Source organism: Anomaloglossus baeobatrachus, chromosome 1 (genome assembly GCF_048569485.1).
Source record: "Anomaloglossus baeobatrachus isolate aAnoBae1 chromosome 1, aAnoBae1.hap1, whole genome shotgun sequence".
NCBI lineage: Eukaryota > Metazoa > Chordata > Amphibia > Anura > Aromobatidae > Anomaloglossus > Anomaloglossus baeobatrachus.
Genome location: NC_134353.1, coordinates 881187461 through 881206176, shown reverse-complemented (window position 1 = coordinate 881206176; position 18716 = coordinate 881187461). Strand labels below are relative to the sequence as shown.

The 18716-nt window shown below is 52.4% G+C and overlaps 1 protein-coding gene across 2 annotated transcripts in view; it reads right to left on the bottom strand.

Annotated features, from left to right (window-relative positions):
• DHX29 (DExH-box helicase 29) overlaps positions 1–18716 on the bottom strand; it is a 164782-nt gene that overhangs the window by 109685 nt on the left and 36381 nt on the right. For both annotated transcript variants that reach the window (XM_075326514.1, XM_075326506.1), the window contains exon 8: positions 2156–2282. In XM_075326514.1, coding sequence (XP_075182629.1) covers positions 2156–2282 — 127 coding nt within the window. The remainder of the gene's footprint in view (positions 1–2155; positions 2283–18716) is intronic.

The following is an 18716-nucleotide window of genomic DNA, read 5'->3' as shown; positions in this document are numbered from 1 at the left end:
AGGGGCGGGAGTTTAACACACTAGGCCGCAAAAGCCGGGGACTAAAGTAAAAACCGCGGCCGACAAACAGGCACGGTCGGCGCGGTAGTCCCAGACAAAAAATCCACACCGCAGTCGCAGCTGCGTCTGAGGCCAAGGTGCTTCATGCACCGTCCCAACGGGGACACAGAGTACCTGTAGATGCAGGGCCATGTCCCTGACGATACTCCGTCTCCCGTCCGGCAGATTCCCCCAGGGGCTGCGGAGGGAGCCCGGTCCCAGTGGCTGGATGACCGGTTAGGATCCCACTTCCCCAGAGCCCCTAAAGGATGGGGAAGGAAAACGGCATGTGGCTCCTGCCTGTGTACCCGCAATGGGTACCTCAACCTTAACAGCACCGCCGACTCAGTGGGGTGAGAAGGGAGCATGCCGGGGGCCCTGTTAGGGGCCCTCTTTTCTTCCATCCGATATAATCAGCAGCTGCTGCTGACTAAAATGTGGAGCATTGTGTGCATGTGTGCCTCCTTCAACACAAAGCATAAAAACTGATGAGCCCGTGATGCACGGGAGGGTGTATAGCAGAGGGGAGGGTTACACTTTTTAAAGTGTAATACTTTGTGTGGCCTCCGGAGGCAGAAGCTATACACCCAATTGTCTGGGTCTCCCAATGGAGCGACAAAGAAAGATTCTTTTTTAATATTCTAAAACGGCCAGCGACTACTCGCAAATGTGTTACTTCCCTTGGCAAGTCGGCCTCATTAGCATGTAACTGTGCTAATGAATGCGCAGCGGGAGAGGATGGTCACGCTCACATCTGCTGCCACCGCGCCCAATGCTGGATTTCGGCTCAGTGTGCATGATCCCCAGACTTCTGGTCATGCTCTCTATGAAGCCAGGTGTACGTGTTCTGGCTTCAAATTTGTGTAGTGCGCATGACCGGATGTTCCGGGGACTTCTGATCATGCGCACTGACCCTATGCTCAGCATTCAGAGGTGGTGCAATGGACAGAGGTACTCACGTGACTGCTGATGATGACGCTGAGCAGTGGGCATTGAATAGCATGTTAGCATGCCCGTGCGGGCGAGCTAAAATGCTAAGAGGGCGTAATGAGGGCAGGAACTAACGCCCATGTGACTAGTCCCTGTGCTCATTAGCATATCATAAAGGCTCTTTAGAAATACTCTTTCTAAAGATCTCTTTATCTATGCTACTAGATACAAATGCAAATCAAGTACAAAAGGTGAAGGGCAGACTATTCCTTTGCGGGTTTCTAAGAGATAGGAGCCAACAGTGGGTTATTTTCGCTTCTGTCTGACAGATCTGCAAATGTTTTTTTTTTTTTTTTTTACTTTTCAGGACTGATCAGCAAAATGCCTTTCCTATCGAGAGGGTCCTGCAAAACAACAGACCCTGGAGGCAGCAAACCCCTTTGGGCACTGCAGTACTCCATGCTCGTCCTCGGTTTCAGAAGAAATGTATTTCCCAGGATGCAGTAAATGAAAACTGGATTTTATTGGAGTACCAAACAAATTAAGCTTTTTTGCACTGAACCAGGGCATGAGGAAGTCATTGGTTCAGTGCCAAAAGACGTACTCTTATGGTACTCCAATAAAATCCAGTTTGTATTCATTATATTTCATGTAATACACTTCTTCCGGTATGAAGACAAACACAGAGTATACCTGCAGTGACCGAAGGGGTTTCCCATCTCCCTGGTCAATGATCTACTTGTCCTGGGGTCCATTTGGAAGGACACACAGGATGACAGCACCAGCTGAAAGCACACTGGTAAACCTCATACAAACATTCACAGGCGTTGTGCCCATCGATAGCACAATTAGTAAAGTGAGCAGACCTGCTATCGCAAATACCCACTACAACGCTCAGATTGCGTCCCTTTCTCTTTCTTCCACCTACTTTTTGAGGGTTTATCTTCCGCTATTCATATAGCATTTTTGGCAGTTAGTTTTTCTGGTGGACAGATGCCAAGGCACCCATCCAGACCTTCAAGACCATAGCCATTGTTGGATATTTATCTCCCTAGCATTGTGCCCAAAACTAGCCACAAACTCAAAAGGCACTTGAGCCACATGTACTGTACATCTACCAAAACCAGAGAAAAAAAATAGTCCAAAGAAAATCTATTATAAAGTTTGATGATGCTAGAAGTTGTACCTTGCTGACAATCCCGGATTTTGTTCTGGGCTTCCCTCTGGCCGACCTTGTCTTTTGCTTGCTTTGTGGAGGCTGCTTGAGCTTTGGCATCCAACAACTTCGCTGTCAGCTCCAGATAACGCTCATTCTACAATAAAACACACAAATACAGAATAGTCAGCTCCATACAGGGTGGGTGCTGGCTGTGTTATACAGCCGACATCTATTTGTAACAGCAGCAACCGGAGCAAAATCCAATTGCGTTTTTTTAACGATTTAGATGCAGCTGACAATTAGAGATGAGCGAACCTGATGTTCAGTGTTCGGTTTTTGTGCCGAACATCAGGTTCAAGGTTGTTTACGAATGCTGACCACTTGCGCAAGCATTGCTGTCCTCAGGGACGTTCGGTGCTCTGCCCTCGGCCCAGTTGGGGCCACTTGCAGTGTTTCATCATCTTGCACTGGGGGTAAGAACAGTGTGATCGGATGTAGTCTGCACAAATAAAAAAGGGAAAACTCCGACCTACCGTCACCCAGAAGTGATCTGTTTATCGCTGGCTGTATGTGGGCGGAGACACGAACTGCCAATCAGTGACTTCCATGGGGGTTCAAATAAAGTCCAAACCCGTGGATGGTCGGTTTGGCTGCACCCACCTAACTTAACATACATGGGTTCACTCATCTCTACTGACAATTGTAGAGTTCTGCTGCTCAACCTTGGCAGCCATAAGTCTTCTGATGGCCCCATCTGCCTCATCTTGATGCTTTTATAAAGTTCAGAAAGAGGATGTGCTTGTTCTTCATAAAAGATTGTTAAAGGGGCTGTACCCGTTCACTTTATTTTATAAACTGCGGTAGTTATAACAAAACAAACTGTGCATTACTCACCCTCCCTGGGTCCAGTACCAGCTTTCCTCCACTACCCTAGTTTTTGTTTGTCTGCAATGCTGACATCATGTTGATAGCGCCACGGGCAACGATTTGCCTGTGTTGCACAAACGATGGGGGCGGGTACGCACGCTAGCGATATCGGTAACGATATTGCAGCGTGTAAAGCGGCCCTAAGAGGCTGACAATAGGCAAGAAAAAGAGAGTTAGCTCCCCCTCGGTAGTAGTATCACCCACCGACTTATGCCAAGCTGGCCAGTTAGTGTGAAAGTCGTAAGAGAAGCAACTTAAAATGAAAATAGTCTCGCCCAACAGAAACACTTAAGACGGGCGGGTGCTGTGTCTCCCAATGAAGGGTCCAAGAAAAAGAGAATTTTGTTTACTTACCGTAAATTCTTTTTCTTATAGTTCCGACATGGGAGACCCAGACCATGGGTGTATAGCTTCTGCCTCCGGAGGACACACAAAGTACTACACTAAAAAGTGTAGCTCCTCCCTCCGAGCATATACACCCCCTGGATGACCACATCTAGCCAGTTTAGTGCAAAAGCTGAAGGAGGACATCCACCCACAAGTAGAGATAGAGTAAAACCCGGAATAACCGGAACCTCTGTCTACAACAACAGCCGGTGAAAACACACGGAACAAGAACTGCCAACAGGCAACAGGGAGGGTGCTGGGTCTCCCATGTCGGAACTATAAGAAAAAGAATTTACGGTAAGTAAACAAAATTCTCTTTTTCTTCATCGTTCCTTATGGGAGACCCAGACCATGGGACGTCTCAAAGCAGTCCATGGGTGGGAAATAAACAGAAAACTGAGAAGTAGGCAAAACCTAACTTCACAAATGGGCGACAGCCGCCTGAAGGATGCGTCTGCCCAAGCTCGCATCTGCCGAAGCATGAGCATGCACTTGGTAGTGCTTCGAAAAGGTGTGCAAACTAGACCAAGTGTCAGCCTGACAGACCTGCTGAGCCGTAGCCTGGTGCCTGAAAGCCCAAGAGGCACCGACAGCTCTGGTCGAGTGCGCCTTAATCCCCGGCGGGGGAGGCACCTGAGAACATTGGTAGGCATCGGATATGGCCGACCTAATCCAACGAGCTAGGGTCGGTTGAGAAGCCGAGAGACCCTTGCGCTGACCTGTGGTCGGCACAAAAAGAGAGGTGCACTGCCTAAGAGCAGCGGTGCGTGACACATAGATCCGGAGCGCCCGCACCAAATCTAAAGTATGCAACGCTTTCTCAAAGCGATGAACAGGAGCCGGACAAAGGGAAGGCAATGAAATGTCCTGCTTAAGGTGGAAAGGAGACACCACCTTAGGGAGAAAGTCAGGAGTCGGACGGAGAACCACCTTGTCTTGGTGAAAAAAACAAAAAGGGTGACTCCGAAGAGAGCGCAGCCAAATCAGAGACTCTCCTAAGAGAAGTTATGGCCACCAGAAAGACCACTTTCTGTGAAAGTCGAAACAAAGAAACCTCCCTAAGAGGCTCAAAGGGGGGTTTCTGTAAGGCCGTGAGGACCAGATTAAGGTCCCAGGGATCCAGAGGCCGCCGGTAAGGCGGAATGATGTGAGATGCGCCCTGCATGAAGGTGCGCACCTGGGCCAGTCGGGCGATACGCTGCTGGAACAACACTGACAGAGCAGAGACCTGTCCCTTGAGGGAATTGAGAGATAGTCCTAGCTGCAGACCGGACTGTAGAAAGGACAGGATAGTCGGCAAGGAAAAAACGGCCAAGGAGCATGGCCGGAAGAGCGACACCAGGACAGGAAAATTCTCCAAGTCCTGTGGTAAATCCTGGCCGAGGAAGACTTCCGAGCCTGAGTCATAGTGGAGATGACCTCGGAAGGAATTCCTGAAGCCGTCAGGATCCAGGACTCAAGAGCCACGCCGTCAATCTGAGAGCCGCAGAATTCTGGCGGAAAAACGGACCTTGTGAGAGAAGGTCTGGGCGGTCCGGGAGATGCCACGGCACCTCTACGGACAGACGGAGCAGGTCTGGGTACCAAGCTCGCCTGGGCCAGCCCGGAGCAATGATTATGACCCGACGGCCCTCCATTCTGGTCTTGCGCAGGACTCTGGGCAAGAGAGCTAGAGGGGGAAACACGTAGGCCAGACGGAACTGGGACCAATCCTGAACCAGCGCGTCCGCCGCCAAGGCCTGAGGATCGTGGGAGCGAGCCACGTAAACCGGGACCTTGTTGTTGTGCCGGGATGCCATTAGATCCACTTCCGGAGTGCCCCACTTGCGGCAGATTGACCGGAACACTGCCGGATGCAGGGCCCACTCGCCGCTGTCCACGGTTTGACGGCTGAGATAATCTGCCTCCCAGTTTTCTACGCCTGGGATGTGGACTGCGGATATGGTGGACTTGGAGTCCTCCGTCCACTGAAGGATACGTTGAACTTCCAACATTGCTAGGCGGCTGCAAGTCCCGCCCTGGTGATTGATGTAGGCAACTGCTGTCGCGTTGTCTGACTGGACTCGAATGTGCTTGCCCGCCAACAGGTGGTGAAAGGCTACGAGAGCTAGGAGCACAGCTCTGATTTCCAGCACATTGATCAAGAGGGCTGATTCGGACGGAGTCCAAGTGCCCTGTGCTCGGTGGTGGAGAAACACTGCTCCCCAGCCGGATAGACTGGCATCCGTGGTGAGAATCACCCAGGACGGGGCCAGAAAGGAGCGTCCCTGGGACAGAGAGAGGGGCCGAAGCCACCACTGAAGAGAGCTCCTGGTCTGTGGCGACAGAGCCACTAGCCTGTGCAAGGAAGAGGTCCGCTTGTCCCAACAGCGGAGAATGTCCAGCTGCAGGGGACGCAGATGGAACTGGGCAAAGGGAACCGCTTCCATTGACGCCACCATCTGACCCAGCACCTGCATGAGGTGCCTGATGGAATGACGGCGGGGCTTCAACAGAGAGCGCACCGCCAGATGAAGGGACTGCTGTTTGACTAAGGGCAGCTTCACAAGTGCCGGCAGAGTCTCGAATTGCATCCCTAGGTACGTAAGTTTCTGGGTCGGGGTCAGAGTGGACTTGGGCAGATTGACAAGCCACCCGAATTGAACAAGCGTGGCGAGAGTGAGCGAGACACTCCGCTGACAGTCTGCACTGGATGAAGCCTTGACTAGAAGGTCGTCCAGGTAAGGAATCACTGCCAACCCCTGGAGGTGCAGAACCGCAACCACTGCTGCCATGACCTTGATGAATACACGAGGGGCCGTGGCTAACCCGAAGGGGAGAGCCACGAATTGGAAATGTTCCTCTCCGATTGCAAAACGTAGCCAACGCTGGTGTGAAACTGCAATTGGCACATGCAGATAGGCATCTCTGATATCGATGGATGCTAGAAAATCTCCTTGGGTCATTGAGGCAATGACCGATCGCAGAGATTCCATGCGAAAGTGCCGCACCTGAACATGCTTGTTGAGAAGCTTGAGATCCAGGATGGGCCGGAAGGAACCGTCCTTCTTGGGGACTAGGAAGAGGTTTGAGTAGAAACCTCTGAACCGTTCCTGGGCGGGAACCGGTACAATTACTCCGTTGGCCTGCAAGGATGCCACGGCCTGAGAGAAGGCGGCGGCTTTGGAGCAGGGGGGAGTGGACAGAAAAAATCTGTTTGGCGGGCTGGAAGAAAATTCTATCCTGTAGCCGTGGGAGATGATATCCCGCACCCACTGATCGGAGACGTGTTGGAACCACACGTCGCCAAAGTGGGAGAACCTGCCACCGACCAAGGACGTTGCTGGCGCAGCCAGATAGTCAAGAGGAGGCTGCCTTAGTGGCAGCGGCTCCTCCGCTCTTCTGAGGACGCGGCTTCGTGCGCCAGCTGGGTTTTCGATCCTTGGCTGAGTTAGTGGACGAGGCTGAGGGCTTAGAGGATGACCAGTTGGAGGAACGAAAGGAACGAAACCTCGACTGGTTCCTGCCCTGGACAGGTTTCCTGGTTTTAGTTTGTGGCAAGGAAGTACTCTTCCCGCCAGTAGCTTCCTTAATAATTTCATCCAGTTGTTCACCGAACAGCCGGGACCCAGCAAAGGGGAGCCCAGCAAGGTACTTCTTGGAAGAAGCGTCTGCTTTCCACTCTCGAAGCCACAAGATCCTGCGGATCGCGAGGGAAATAGCGGAAGCCACCGCCGTGTGGTGAGAAGCCTCCAGAATGGCAGACATGGCATAGGATGAAAAGGCCGAAGCCTGGGAAGTTAAGGCAACCATTTCGGGCATAGAGTCCCTGGTGAGGGAATGCATCTCCTCCAGAGAAGCAGAGACGGCCTTAAGAGCCCACACTGCTGCAAAGGACGGGGAGAACGAGGCCCCAGCCGCCTCATATACAGATTTGGCCAGAAGGTCAACCTGGCAGTCAGTGGGATCCTTAAGTGAGGTGCCATCGGCCACAGATACAACTGTCCGGGCTGAGATTCTAGACACCGGAGGATCTACCTTTGGTGAATGAGCCCACTCCTTGACCACCTCTGGTGGAAAGGGAAAACGGTCATCAGAACTACGCTTTGGGAAGCGTTTGTCAGGACAGGCCCTGGGCTTGGTCACAGTGGCCTGAAAACTGGAGTGGTTAAAAAACATACTCCTTGTTCTCTTAGGTGAGGTAAACTGGTGTTTTTCTACCAGAGAGGCTTGTTCCTCTGACACTGGTGGATTGAGGTCCAGTACGGAATTAATGGACGCAATCAAGTCACTAACATCCGCATCACCTTCAGATAGATCAATGGGGTACATAGAGGTAGCATCCGAGCCCACAGTAAAGGCATCCTCCTCGCCCTGCAATTCAGCTCGTGAATCAGAGCCGTGGGAAGATGCCACGGCGAGGAAGGAGAAGAGTCCCTGCGTCTCCGTTTAGGAGGACGGGGTCCGGGAACAGATGAAAAATCCTCTGTGAGCTCTGCAGAGCGCTGATGCATGGTCAGCAGAGTCCGGGACAGCTGTCCCATGGAGTCGGCAAAGGACTGGGAGATAGCTTTAGAAAACGATGCTACCCAAGCCGGGGGTTCAGCCACCGGGGCTGGAGCAGCCGAAGGGACCCCTGAGGAGACTCCAGGCTGAGGCACCACCATGTTAGAGCAGGCATCACAATGTGGATATGTGCTCGGTTCAGGCAGTATGAGCTTACATGCAGTGCATATAGAGTAAAGCCTTGCAGCCTTGCTCATAGTGAGAGACATGCTGCTGAGGTGGAGGTTCTGCAGTAAAGAACACACTCCTTCAGAATGACTCCCAGGGAGAATGAGCCCACTCATGTACAAGAAAGTCCACAACCAGAGGTTGTGGCTTACCAGACCGTTTTGTGTGCCCTCCGGATTCCACAGCTTGGACCCCCAGACAGATGCAGAGCTGCAGCAGCCAGCGCCGATCAGTGTGTAAACGCTGATAAAATGGCGCCGGAGTGAGGAGGGGGGGCGGGGTTTAGTCCAAGAGCGGGAACCGGAGGGCCAAGGAGAAATACAGGGGAGGGAAACATCTCCTCAGAGAGGAGTGTCCTCCCCTGAGCTGAACGGCCGGTGGGCGGTGCCGCACTGTCCCTCTGCATGACTGACATGCAGGGGCAGTGAAAACGAAACTAGGCCGCAGCCGAAGCCGGGGCCTAAATTTTCTCATGCGGCCGACGAGCAGGCACCCTCGGCGCGGTTCTCAGGAGAAAACCAGAGAACCGGCCGGAAATCACAGCACAGTGAAATAACACACACTCCCCACAATAAATACACAAGGGACCCTTCAATAACGTCTCAATACTTAGCTTATGAGACGCAGGGCCAGGTCCCTGAGGGGTGAGCGCTCCGTCCGGCAGGGTCCTGAAAGGGCTGCGGATGGAGACCGGTCTCCTGCAAAGCAGGGAGAACCGTGATGGCTCCCACTTCAAGCCAGAGCCCGAGGGATGGTGAAGGAGCGCAGCATGTAAGGCTCCAGCCTTGTAAATCAACCTTAACAGCACCGCCGACACAGTGGGGTGAGAAGGGACATGCCAGGAGTCCAGGCTTGGACCCGCTTTTCTTCCAACTCTTTGAAATCAAAAATCAGATGAGAATGCATGTGTGTGTGACCTCCTGAACACAAAGCATTGAACTGGCTAGATGTGGTCATCCAGGGGGTGTATATGGTCGGAGGGAGGAGCTACACTTTTTTGTGTAGTACTTTGTGTGTCCTCCGGAGGCAGAAGCTATACACCCATGGTCTGGGTCTCCCATAAGGAACGATGAAGAAATAGATTTTAAAAGGTGAGTACCCATAATATTCTTTTCCCTATCGCTTCATTGAGGGACACAGGAAACCACGAGACATCTTAAAGCAGTCCGCAAGGGTGAAAATAGAAAGGATTAGATAAATGGTACACCAGAGGTGAGGATCTCAGGACGGCCACTGTACACTGCAAAAATCCTGCCTAGGTCCGAACCACGAAGGGAAAAAGGTAAGAAAGGTGGATTACCCAGAAGAACCTGGAAAAGGTCATTGCAGATAACTACGAAGCAGCTTAGAGAGCTGACAAATAGAGGTTAAACGACAATGGTCCAGGAGGCCCGAGACACAGGAGAAAAGAGTCGGAGTACCAGTGAGGGCGCTCTGTCTCTTGCCCAAATGTGCCCAGAGTGGTAGAGCGAATCCGGTCCGGAAGACCATTATAAGGACTCGTCCGGAACACGAACAATGAATTCGAACATCTAAGGAGGCTGTTCAAACAGATAGAGGTACCGAGAGGCATTTTAACCAGGTACAATTTATCTCATCAGAGGACGAGAAGGAGAAGAACAGAGCAAAAAGAAAACCAGAAGCAGGACCACCCTGCTCAGGGGAAGGTACGGAAGGAGGATAACAAGACAGGGCTGTTAGTTCTATGCCACCCATGGAAGTGATACTCACAGGACAAGTCTTTTTGGGAAACAAGGAAAAGATAAGAAGGATGGATTCAGAAGCGGGCGCTATAGAGCGTTAAACCTTAGATGAGATTCCAGAATTTTGCCAAGCGAGCCCACCTCACAGGAAGAACGATCTATCAACAGGAGAAACTAGATTCCTTTGAAAGGATCAAAAAGCAGAGACCTGACCTAGATCTGAGGAACAGACCGGACTCAAAGTTCGAGGTCAAGGAGGTCTGGAGAAAGGAGAGAAGGACATAACCGAGAATAGGTTCAAAAGGAGGACGGCTTCCCTGCTTTGACGACGGTCCATGCAGCGATCAGGGTCTGGACACCATGGTCAGAACAGACAGATCTGAACAGGGTAGTGGCCCGTGACGGAAAGGATGAACTCTGGTGACCGACTGCAATAGGTTCTGAAATAGGAACAAGGCAGAACAGGAGCGAGGGATATAAAGAAGTAGCATGGAATATCCTATATGTAGACTAAAGGCACTGTCCAAAAATCTGCCCTGGACTAACTAGTATGCTGCTACCCACCCAGGGAGGGAAAAACTAGTGTGTGCTCTTATTACAGGCAGTGGGGGGCTCCTGGGGAGATTGGTGATAAACTGTAAAAACGGGTAGAGGGACGAGACAGTCCGAGGGGAAAATTTCTTATTGAGAAAACAATAGCAGGAGAAATGTGCCAGGAGAGGAATAGAGAGCTGCTGAGGGCAAAAAACTGCTTACCCTGGTTTCGGAGCCAGTGCCTCTGAAGGCCTGCTGGAGGCTGCACCCCATACCAGGACGATAAAACAGGTTTGGAGGGGCAGGGCTGTAGAGGGGTGCGTTGCGTGGAGCTGGCGTCTATAATAATGATGCCGAGGAACGGGGCGGAGCTAGAAAGTGCGCGTAAGTTCCTGCGCGACTGGAGGAAAGGGAGACCTGACTGATGAAGGTGGATGGAGCCAAAAAACGGGCGTACAATAAGTCCGTTCACGTACATTTGGGCGGCTGAGGGGTTGGTCTGGCCAGAAGAATAGGCTTTAGCAAAAGCCGGGGACTACATTTTTTAGGTGTAGCCATCAGTGGGACCAGGTCATCCCGAAGCTCGCGGTGGGGCCTGGAATCATGTGAATAAGGGCTGGGGAAGGGGAAAAGCATGGAAGAGGTAGAACCCCCTGTTGGGACACTACTCTGTCCTGGTACTTCACATCTATATATATAATTGCCTTATTCTGTCTGTCTGTCTGTCTTGCTCCAAAATTGTGTCCTTACTGTGACATGTCCTTACGGTGACAAACAGCGGATTGGCCGTTGGCCTTGCCATGGCCCCGCCACCCCCGCACGGATTGGCTGCTCGCCTCGGCTCCTCCCCCCCGCACGGATTGGCCGCTTGCCTCGCCTCGGGTCCGCCCCCCCTGCACGGATTGGCCATGTCATTACGGTGACAAACACCGGATTGGCCGCTTGGTTCGCCATGGCCCCACCCACCCGCACGGATTGGCCGCTTTGCTCACCATGGCACCGCCCACCCGCACGGATTGGCCGCTCGGCACGCATTCTTAGAACTCACATGGATTTGCCGCTCGGCATGGACACGCCCCCAACAGCAGATTGGCCGCTGGGCTCGCCATGGCTCCGCCCCCCGCACAGATTGGATCGGCTTTGCCCCCCCGCACGGATTGGCCGCTCGCCCAGGCTCCGCCCCCCACACGGAATGGCTTCTCGACCCGAGGTGAGCGCATCAAGGTCCTGCAGCGGCGGAACACACACACACGCAAGAACAGACACACACACACACACACACACACACACATCAGATCACACTCACTCTCACACACACATCAGATCACATCCACGTCCTGCAGTGGCGGAACACACACACACACACACGCACACACACATCAGATCACACTCACTCTCACACACACATCAGATCGCATCCACATACTCACAACATCCCGTGATATCGCTTGCTTCTCAGCGGCGATACTGTGCAGTGATCTTCCAGGACCTGCCGGAGGATCACATGGTCAGAAGCATGTGGTATCTCCGGATGTTGTGATTGTGTGAGCGCGTATGTGCGATATCGTCAGTAAGTGTGTGTGTGTGTGTGTATGCGATCGGGTGTGTGTGAGTGTGTTCTGATGTGTGAGTGTGTGAGTGTATGCGATTGGGTGTGTGTGAGTGTATGCGATCGGGTGTGTGTGAGTGTATGCGATCGGGTGTGTGTGAGTGTGTTCTGATGTGTGAGTGTATGCGATCGGATCTGTGAGTGTCGGCAGAGGAGCACGGCGTGCTGGGGGAGGCTGGGAGGAGAGAGGTTGATCCTGGGGAAGGCTGGGAGGGGGAGGCTGATGCTGGGGGAGGCTGGGAGGAGAGAGGCTGATGCTGGGTAGGCTGATGCTGGGGGAGGCTGGGAGGGTGTAGGCTGATGCTGGGGGAGGCTGAGAGGAGAGAGGCTGATGCTGGGGGAGGCTGATGCTGGGGGAGGCTGATGCTGGGGGAGGCTGGGAAGGGGAGGCTGATGCTAGGGGAGGCTGGGGGGAGGGAGGCTGGGAGGAGAGAGGCTCATCCTGGGGAAGGCTGGGAGGGGGAGGCTGATGCTGGGGGAGGCTGGGAGGAGAGAGGCTGATCCTGGGGGAGGCTGGGAGGAGAGAGGCTGATACTGGGGGAGGCTGGGAGGAGAGAGGATGATGCTGGGGGAGGCTGGGAGGAGAGAGGATGATGCTGGGGGAGGCTGGGAGGCGGAGGCTGATGCTAGGGGAGGATGGGAGGGGGAGGCTGGGAGGAGGGAGGCTGAGAGAAGAGAGGCTGATGCTGGGGGAGGCTGAGGCTGGGGTAGGCTGGGAGGAGAGAGGCTGATGCTGGGGACAGAGAGGCTGATGCTGGGAGGAGAGAGGCTGATGCTGGGAAGAGAGAGGCTGATGCTGGGGGCAGAGAGGCTGATGCTGGGGGCAGAGAGGCTGATGCTGGGGGCAGAGAGGCTGATGCTGGGGGCAGAGAGGCTGATGCTGGTGCTGCATGGGGGATGGAGCACGATGGGGGGGTGCGCAGCATGGGGGATGGAGCACAATGGGGGGTGCACACCTCCCCCCAAAACACACACACACACACAGACGCACTGCACAACACACCACACACACACTGGGAACCACAAACACTGCCCTACACAGACACCCACAGACAATGCGGCACACAAACAACACCCAACACACAAACACCACGGCACACACAAATATACGCACATACCGCACAACACACACATTGCACAAAACATACCACCCCCCAAAACACACACACACACACCCACACCAACCGCGCAACACACACACACAACGATACAGACACACAGCACTCCACAAATAATGACACACAACGCAACACACAAACAACACCGCTTTCACCCCCCGCCACACCCAGACAACACCCAGAACATGTACAGCCCCTACACAAACACTTGGTAACTACAGATATACATCTATATATATATATATATATATATATATATATATATATATATATATATATATATATATATATATATATATATATATAAAAAACAAAAATCATACATTAACTACACAATACGTAAATTCTAGAATACCCGATGCGTAGAATCGGGCCACCTTCTAGTATATGTATAAATAAAGGGAATTTTGTTTACTTACCGTAAATTCCTTTTCTCCTAGCTCCTATTGGGAGACCCAGACAATTGGGTGTATAGCTTCTGCCTCTGGAGGCCACACAAAGTATTACACTTTAAAAAGTGTAACCCCTCCCCTCTGCCTATACACCCTCCCGTGGACCACGGGCTCCTCAGTTTTGGTGCAAAAGCAGGAAGGAGAAAACTTCTAAATTGGTCTAGGGTAAATTCAATCCGAAGGATGTTCGGAGAACTGAAGACCATGAACCAAAAGAACAATTCAACATCAACAACATGTGGTTCACACAAGAACAACCAGCCCAAAGGGCACAGGGGTGGGTGCTGGGTCTCCCAATAGGAGCTAGAAGAAAAGGAATTTACGGTAAGTAAACAAAATTCCCTTTTTCTTTGTCGCTCCATTGGGAGACCCAGACAATTGGGACGTCCAAAAGCAGTCCCTGGGTGGGTAAAAGAATACCTCAATAAAAAGAGCCGAAAACGGCCCCCTCTTACAGGTGGGCAACCGCCGCCTGAAGGACTCGCCTACCTAGACTGGCGTCTGCCGAAGCATAGGTATGCACTTGATAGTGCTTCGTGAAAGTGTGCAGACTAGACCACGTAGCTGCCTGACACACCTGCTGAGCCGTCGCCCGGTGCCGCAATGCCCAGGACGCACCTACGGCTCTGGTAGAATGGGCTTTCAGCCCTGAAGGGAGCGGAAGCCCAGAAGAACGGTAGGCCTCGAGAATCGGTTCCTTGATCCACCGAGCCAAGGTTGACTTGGAGGCCTGAGAGCCCTTACGCTGGCCAGCGACAAGGACAAAGAGCGCATCTGAACGGCGCAGGGGCGCCGTGCGAGACACGTAGAGCCGGAGTGCTCTCACTAGATCCAAAGAGTGTAAATCCTTTTCACACTGGTGAATTGGATTAGGGCAAAAGGAAGGCAAGGAGATATCCTGATTTAGATGAAAAGGGGATACCACCTTAGGGAGAAATTCCGGGACAGGACGCAGAACCACCTTATCCTGGTGAAAAACCAGGAAGGGGGCTTTGCATGACAGCGCTGCAAGCTCAGACACTCTCCGAAGTGATGTGACTGCCACCAGGAAGGCCACCTTCTGCGAAAGACGGGAGAGAGAGACATCCCGCAGCGGCTCAAAAGGCGGTTTTTGAAGAGCCGTCAGGACCCTGTTAAGATCCCAAGGTTCCAACGGACGTTTGTAAGGTGGGACCATGTGGCAGACCCCCTGCAGGAACGTGCGGACCTGCGGAAGCCTGGCTAGACGTTTTTGAAAAGAAGGGAATTTTGTTTACTTACCGTAAATTCCTTTTCTTCTAGCTCCAATTGGGAGACCCAGACAATTGGGTGTATAGCTATTGCCTCTGGAGGCCACACAAAGTATTACACTTAAAAGTGTAAGGCCCCTCCCCTTCTGGCTATACACCCCCAGTGGGATCACTGGCTCACCAGTTTTAGTGCCAAAGCAAGAAGGAGGAAAGCCAATAACTGGTTTAAAGACCAATTTAATCCGAGGAAACATCGGAGAACTGAACCATACCACATGAACAACATGTGTACCCGAAAAAACAGAAAAACCCAGAGAAAACAGGGCGGGTGCTGGGTCTCCCAATTGGAGCTAGAAGAAAAGGAATTTACGGTAAGTAAACAAAATTCCCTTCTTCTTTTTCGCTCCTAATTGGGAGACCCAGACAATTGGGACGTCCAAAAAGCAGTCCCTGGGTGGGTTAAAAGAATACCTCGTGATAGGGCCGTCAAACAGCCCTTTCCTACAGGTGGGCAATTGCCGCCTGAAGGACTTATCTACCTAGGCTGGCGTCTGCCGAAGCGTAGGTATGCACCTGAAAATGCTTGGTAAAAGTATGCAGACCCAATCAGGTAGGTGCCTGACACACCTGCTGAGCCGTAGCCTGGTGCCGTAATGTCCAGGATGCACCCACGGCTCTGATAGAATGGGCCTTCGGCCTTGAGAGAACCAGAAGCCCAGTAGAACTGTAGGTTTCAAGAATTGGTTCCTCGATCCCCCGAGCAAGGGTGGATTTGGAAGCTTGCGACTGTTTACGCCGACCAGCGACAAGGACAAAGAGTGCATCCGGGTGGCGCAGGAGCGCCATGCGGGAAGTAGAACCTGAGTGCTCTCACCAGAACCAACAGATGCAAATCTTTCTGAAATTGGTGGACTGGACGAGGACACAAAGAAGGTGAGGTGATATCCTGATTGATATGAAAGTGGGATACCACCTTAGGGAGAAATTCCGGAACCGGACGCAGAACTACCCTGTCCTGGTGAAGGACCAGGAAGGGAGTTTGTATGAGAGCGTTGCTAGCTCGGACACTGTCCTAAGAGACGAGACCGTTACTAGAAGGCCACTTCCCGTGAAAAGCGGGAAGGGAGACATCTTTCAAAGGCTCGAAAGGCGGCATCTGGAGAGCAATTAGAACCTTGTTCAGATCTCAGGGCTCTAACGGCCGCTTGTACGGAGTGCTGAGAAGACAAACTCCCCGTAGGAACGTGCGTACCTGAGGAAGTCGTCGTTTCTGAAAAATACAGATAGCGCTGAGACTTGTCCCTAAAGGGAACTGAGCGACAACCCATTTTCCTACCTAGATTGCAGGAAGGAAGGAAACATAGACGATGCAACCGGCCAGGGAGAAACACCCTGCGCCGAGCACCGAGATAAGAATATCTTCCACGTCCTGTTCAAATGGAAGAATGGCCCTTGAGACAGCCAGTCTGATTGGTCTGGTAGTGCCCCCGGTTAGCCTACCGTGAGGCACCACAGAACCGAGTACCACAACATCCTCGGCCAATCTGTAGCGACGAGGATGGCGCGGCCGCAGTCGGTCTTGATCTAGCGCAGTACTCTGGGCAACAATGCCAGAGGTGGCACCTAAGGTAGCTGGAACTGCGACCAATGCTGAACTAAGGCGTTTGCCGCCAGAGCTCGATGATTGTGAAACCGTGCCATGAAGCTGGCACATTGTTGTTGTGCCGTGACGCCATTAGATCGACGTCCGGCCTCTGTCAGCGGCGCCAGATCTCCTGAAACCCGTCCGGGTGAGGAGACCATCCTCTTTCGGCCACACCTCAGCGACTTAGGAAGTCAGCTTCCTAGTTTCCACACTTGGGATGTGAATTGTGGATATGGTGGATGCCGTGTCTTCCACCCACATCAGAACCTGCCGGACTTCCTGGAAGGCTTGCCGGTTGCGCCTTCTTCCTTGGTGGTTGATGTATGCCACCGCTGTGGAGCTGTCCGACTGAAGTCGGATATGCTTGCTTTCCAGCCGCTGTTGGAAGGTTTGTAGGGCAAGATACACTGCTCTGTGTTCAAGAACATTGATCTGAAGGGTGGACTCTTGCTGAGTCCACGTACCCTGAGCGCTGTAGTGGAGAGAAACTGCTCCCCACCCTGATAGACTCGCGTCTGTCGTAACTATCGCCCAGGATGGGGATAGGAAGGACCTTCTTTTTTTAACCAAGAGGTGGGAAGAAGCCACCACCGTAGAGATTCCTTGGCCGCCTGAGAAAGAACGACGACTCTGTTGAGGGACGTCGACTCCTCGTCCCATTGGCGGAGAATGTCCCATTGTAGTGGACGCAGTAAAACTGCGCGAAAGGAACTGCCTCCATTGCTACCATCTTACGTAGGAAGTGCATGAGGCGTCTCAATGTGTGCGACTGGTTCTTAAAGAAGAGCTTGCAGCCCGTAGTGAATGCTGTTTGTCTAGCGGAAGCTTCACTATCGCTGAGAGAGTAAGAAACTCTATGCCTAGATATGTTATCGATAGGGTCGGGGTCGGATCTGACTTTGAAAGTTGATGATCCACCCAAAACTTTAGAGAGTCTCCAGCGCAACGTTCGGCAGTGTTGGCATGTTTCCTAAGAGAGTGCCTTGACAAGTAGATCGTCTAAATACGGGATCACAGAGTGACTCTGAGAGTGCAGGACTGTGACTACTGCTGCCCTGACCTTGGCGAAGACCAGTGGGACTGTCGCTAGCCGGAAGGTAGAGCTACGAACAGAAGGTGTTCGTCTCCTATAACGAAGCGTAGAAAACGCTAGTGCTCTGGATCAATCGGCACGTGTGGATACGCATCCTTGATGCCTAATGATGCTAGGAAATATCCTTGGGACCTTGAGGCGGAGTGATTCCATCCGGAACCGCCTGGTGTCCACGAGCTTGCTGAGCATTTTTAGATCCAGAACGGGATGGAACGGCCCGTTGTTATAGGTACCGCAAAGAATTTGGGGTAAAAACCGTGACCTTGTTCCTGAAGAGGAACGGGGGTCATCACTCTTTCTGCCTATAGAGTGCACCCTGTTTGCAGAAGAGCAGCGGCTCGGCCGGGAGGTGGAGAAATTCTGAAGAATCGAGTTGGAGGACGAGAAGTGAGCCTCTATCCTGTACCCGTGAGACAGAATGTCTCACACTCAATGGTCATTGACCTATGGCAGCTAAATATCGCCAAGGCGGGAGAGCCTGCTACCGACCGAGGCCGCAAGTCATGAGGAAGCCGCCTTGGAAGCGGGTTTTCAGACTGTCGATTTTTTTGGGCGTGACTGAGCCCGCTAAGAATCTGAGCTCCTCTGATCCTTTTGAGTCCACATTGGACGAGGAAAAATGGGACCTGCCCGAGCCTCGGAAAAGGCCGAAAACCCCGACTGCCTCTTGCTCTGTTGGGGTTTGTTGTGTCCGGGCTGAGGAAAGGATGAATCCTTACCCCTGGACTGTTTAATGGTTACATTCACCAAACAGTCGGTCAGCAGAAAAAGGCAACTGGTAGGCAACCTTTTTTGGAAGCAGAATCTGCCTTCCATTCACTTAACGAGCAGACCAGCTCTGCTTAAAAACACGGAGTAGCGGAGGCTACCGCCGCACGGTTCGCAGAGTCCAGGACAATCTGAATCGCGTAAGAAGCAAATGCAGACATTTGAGAGGTTAAGGATGCCACCTGCGGCACAGATGTACGTGTAACCGTGTCAATCTGTGTAAGACAAGCTGAAATAGCTTGGAGTGCCCCAAGGGAGAGAATGCCGGAGCCAACAGCAGTTCCATCTCCCACTGCAACTATGGATCTAGCTACAAGCCTGGAGATTGGAGGATGCCGCTTGAGACACTGGGTCCAGTCCCTGACCAAGTCAGGGGACAGGGATAACGTGTATCCTAAGCCGTTTGGAGA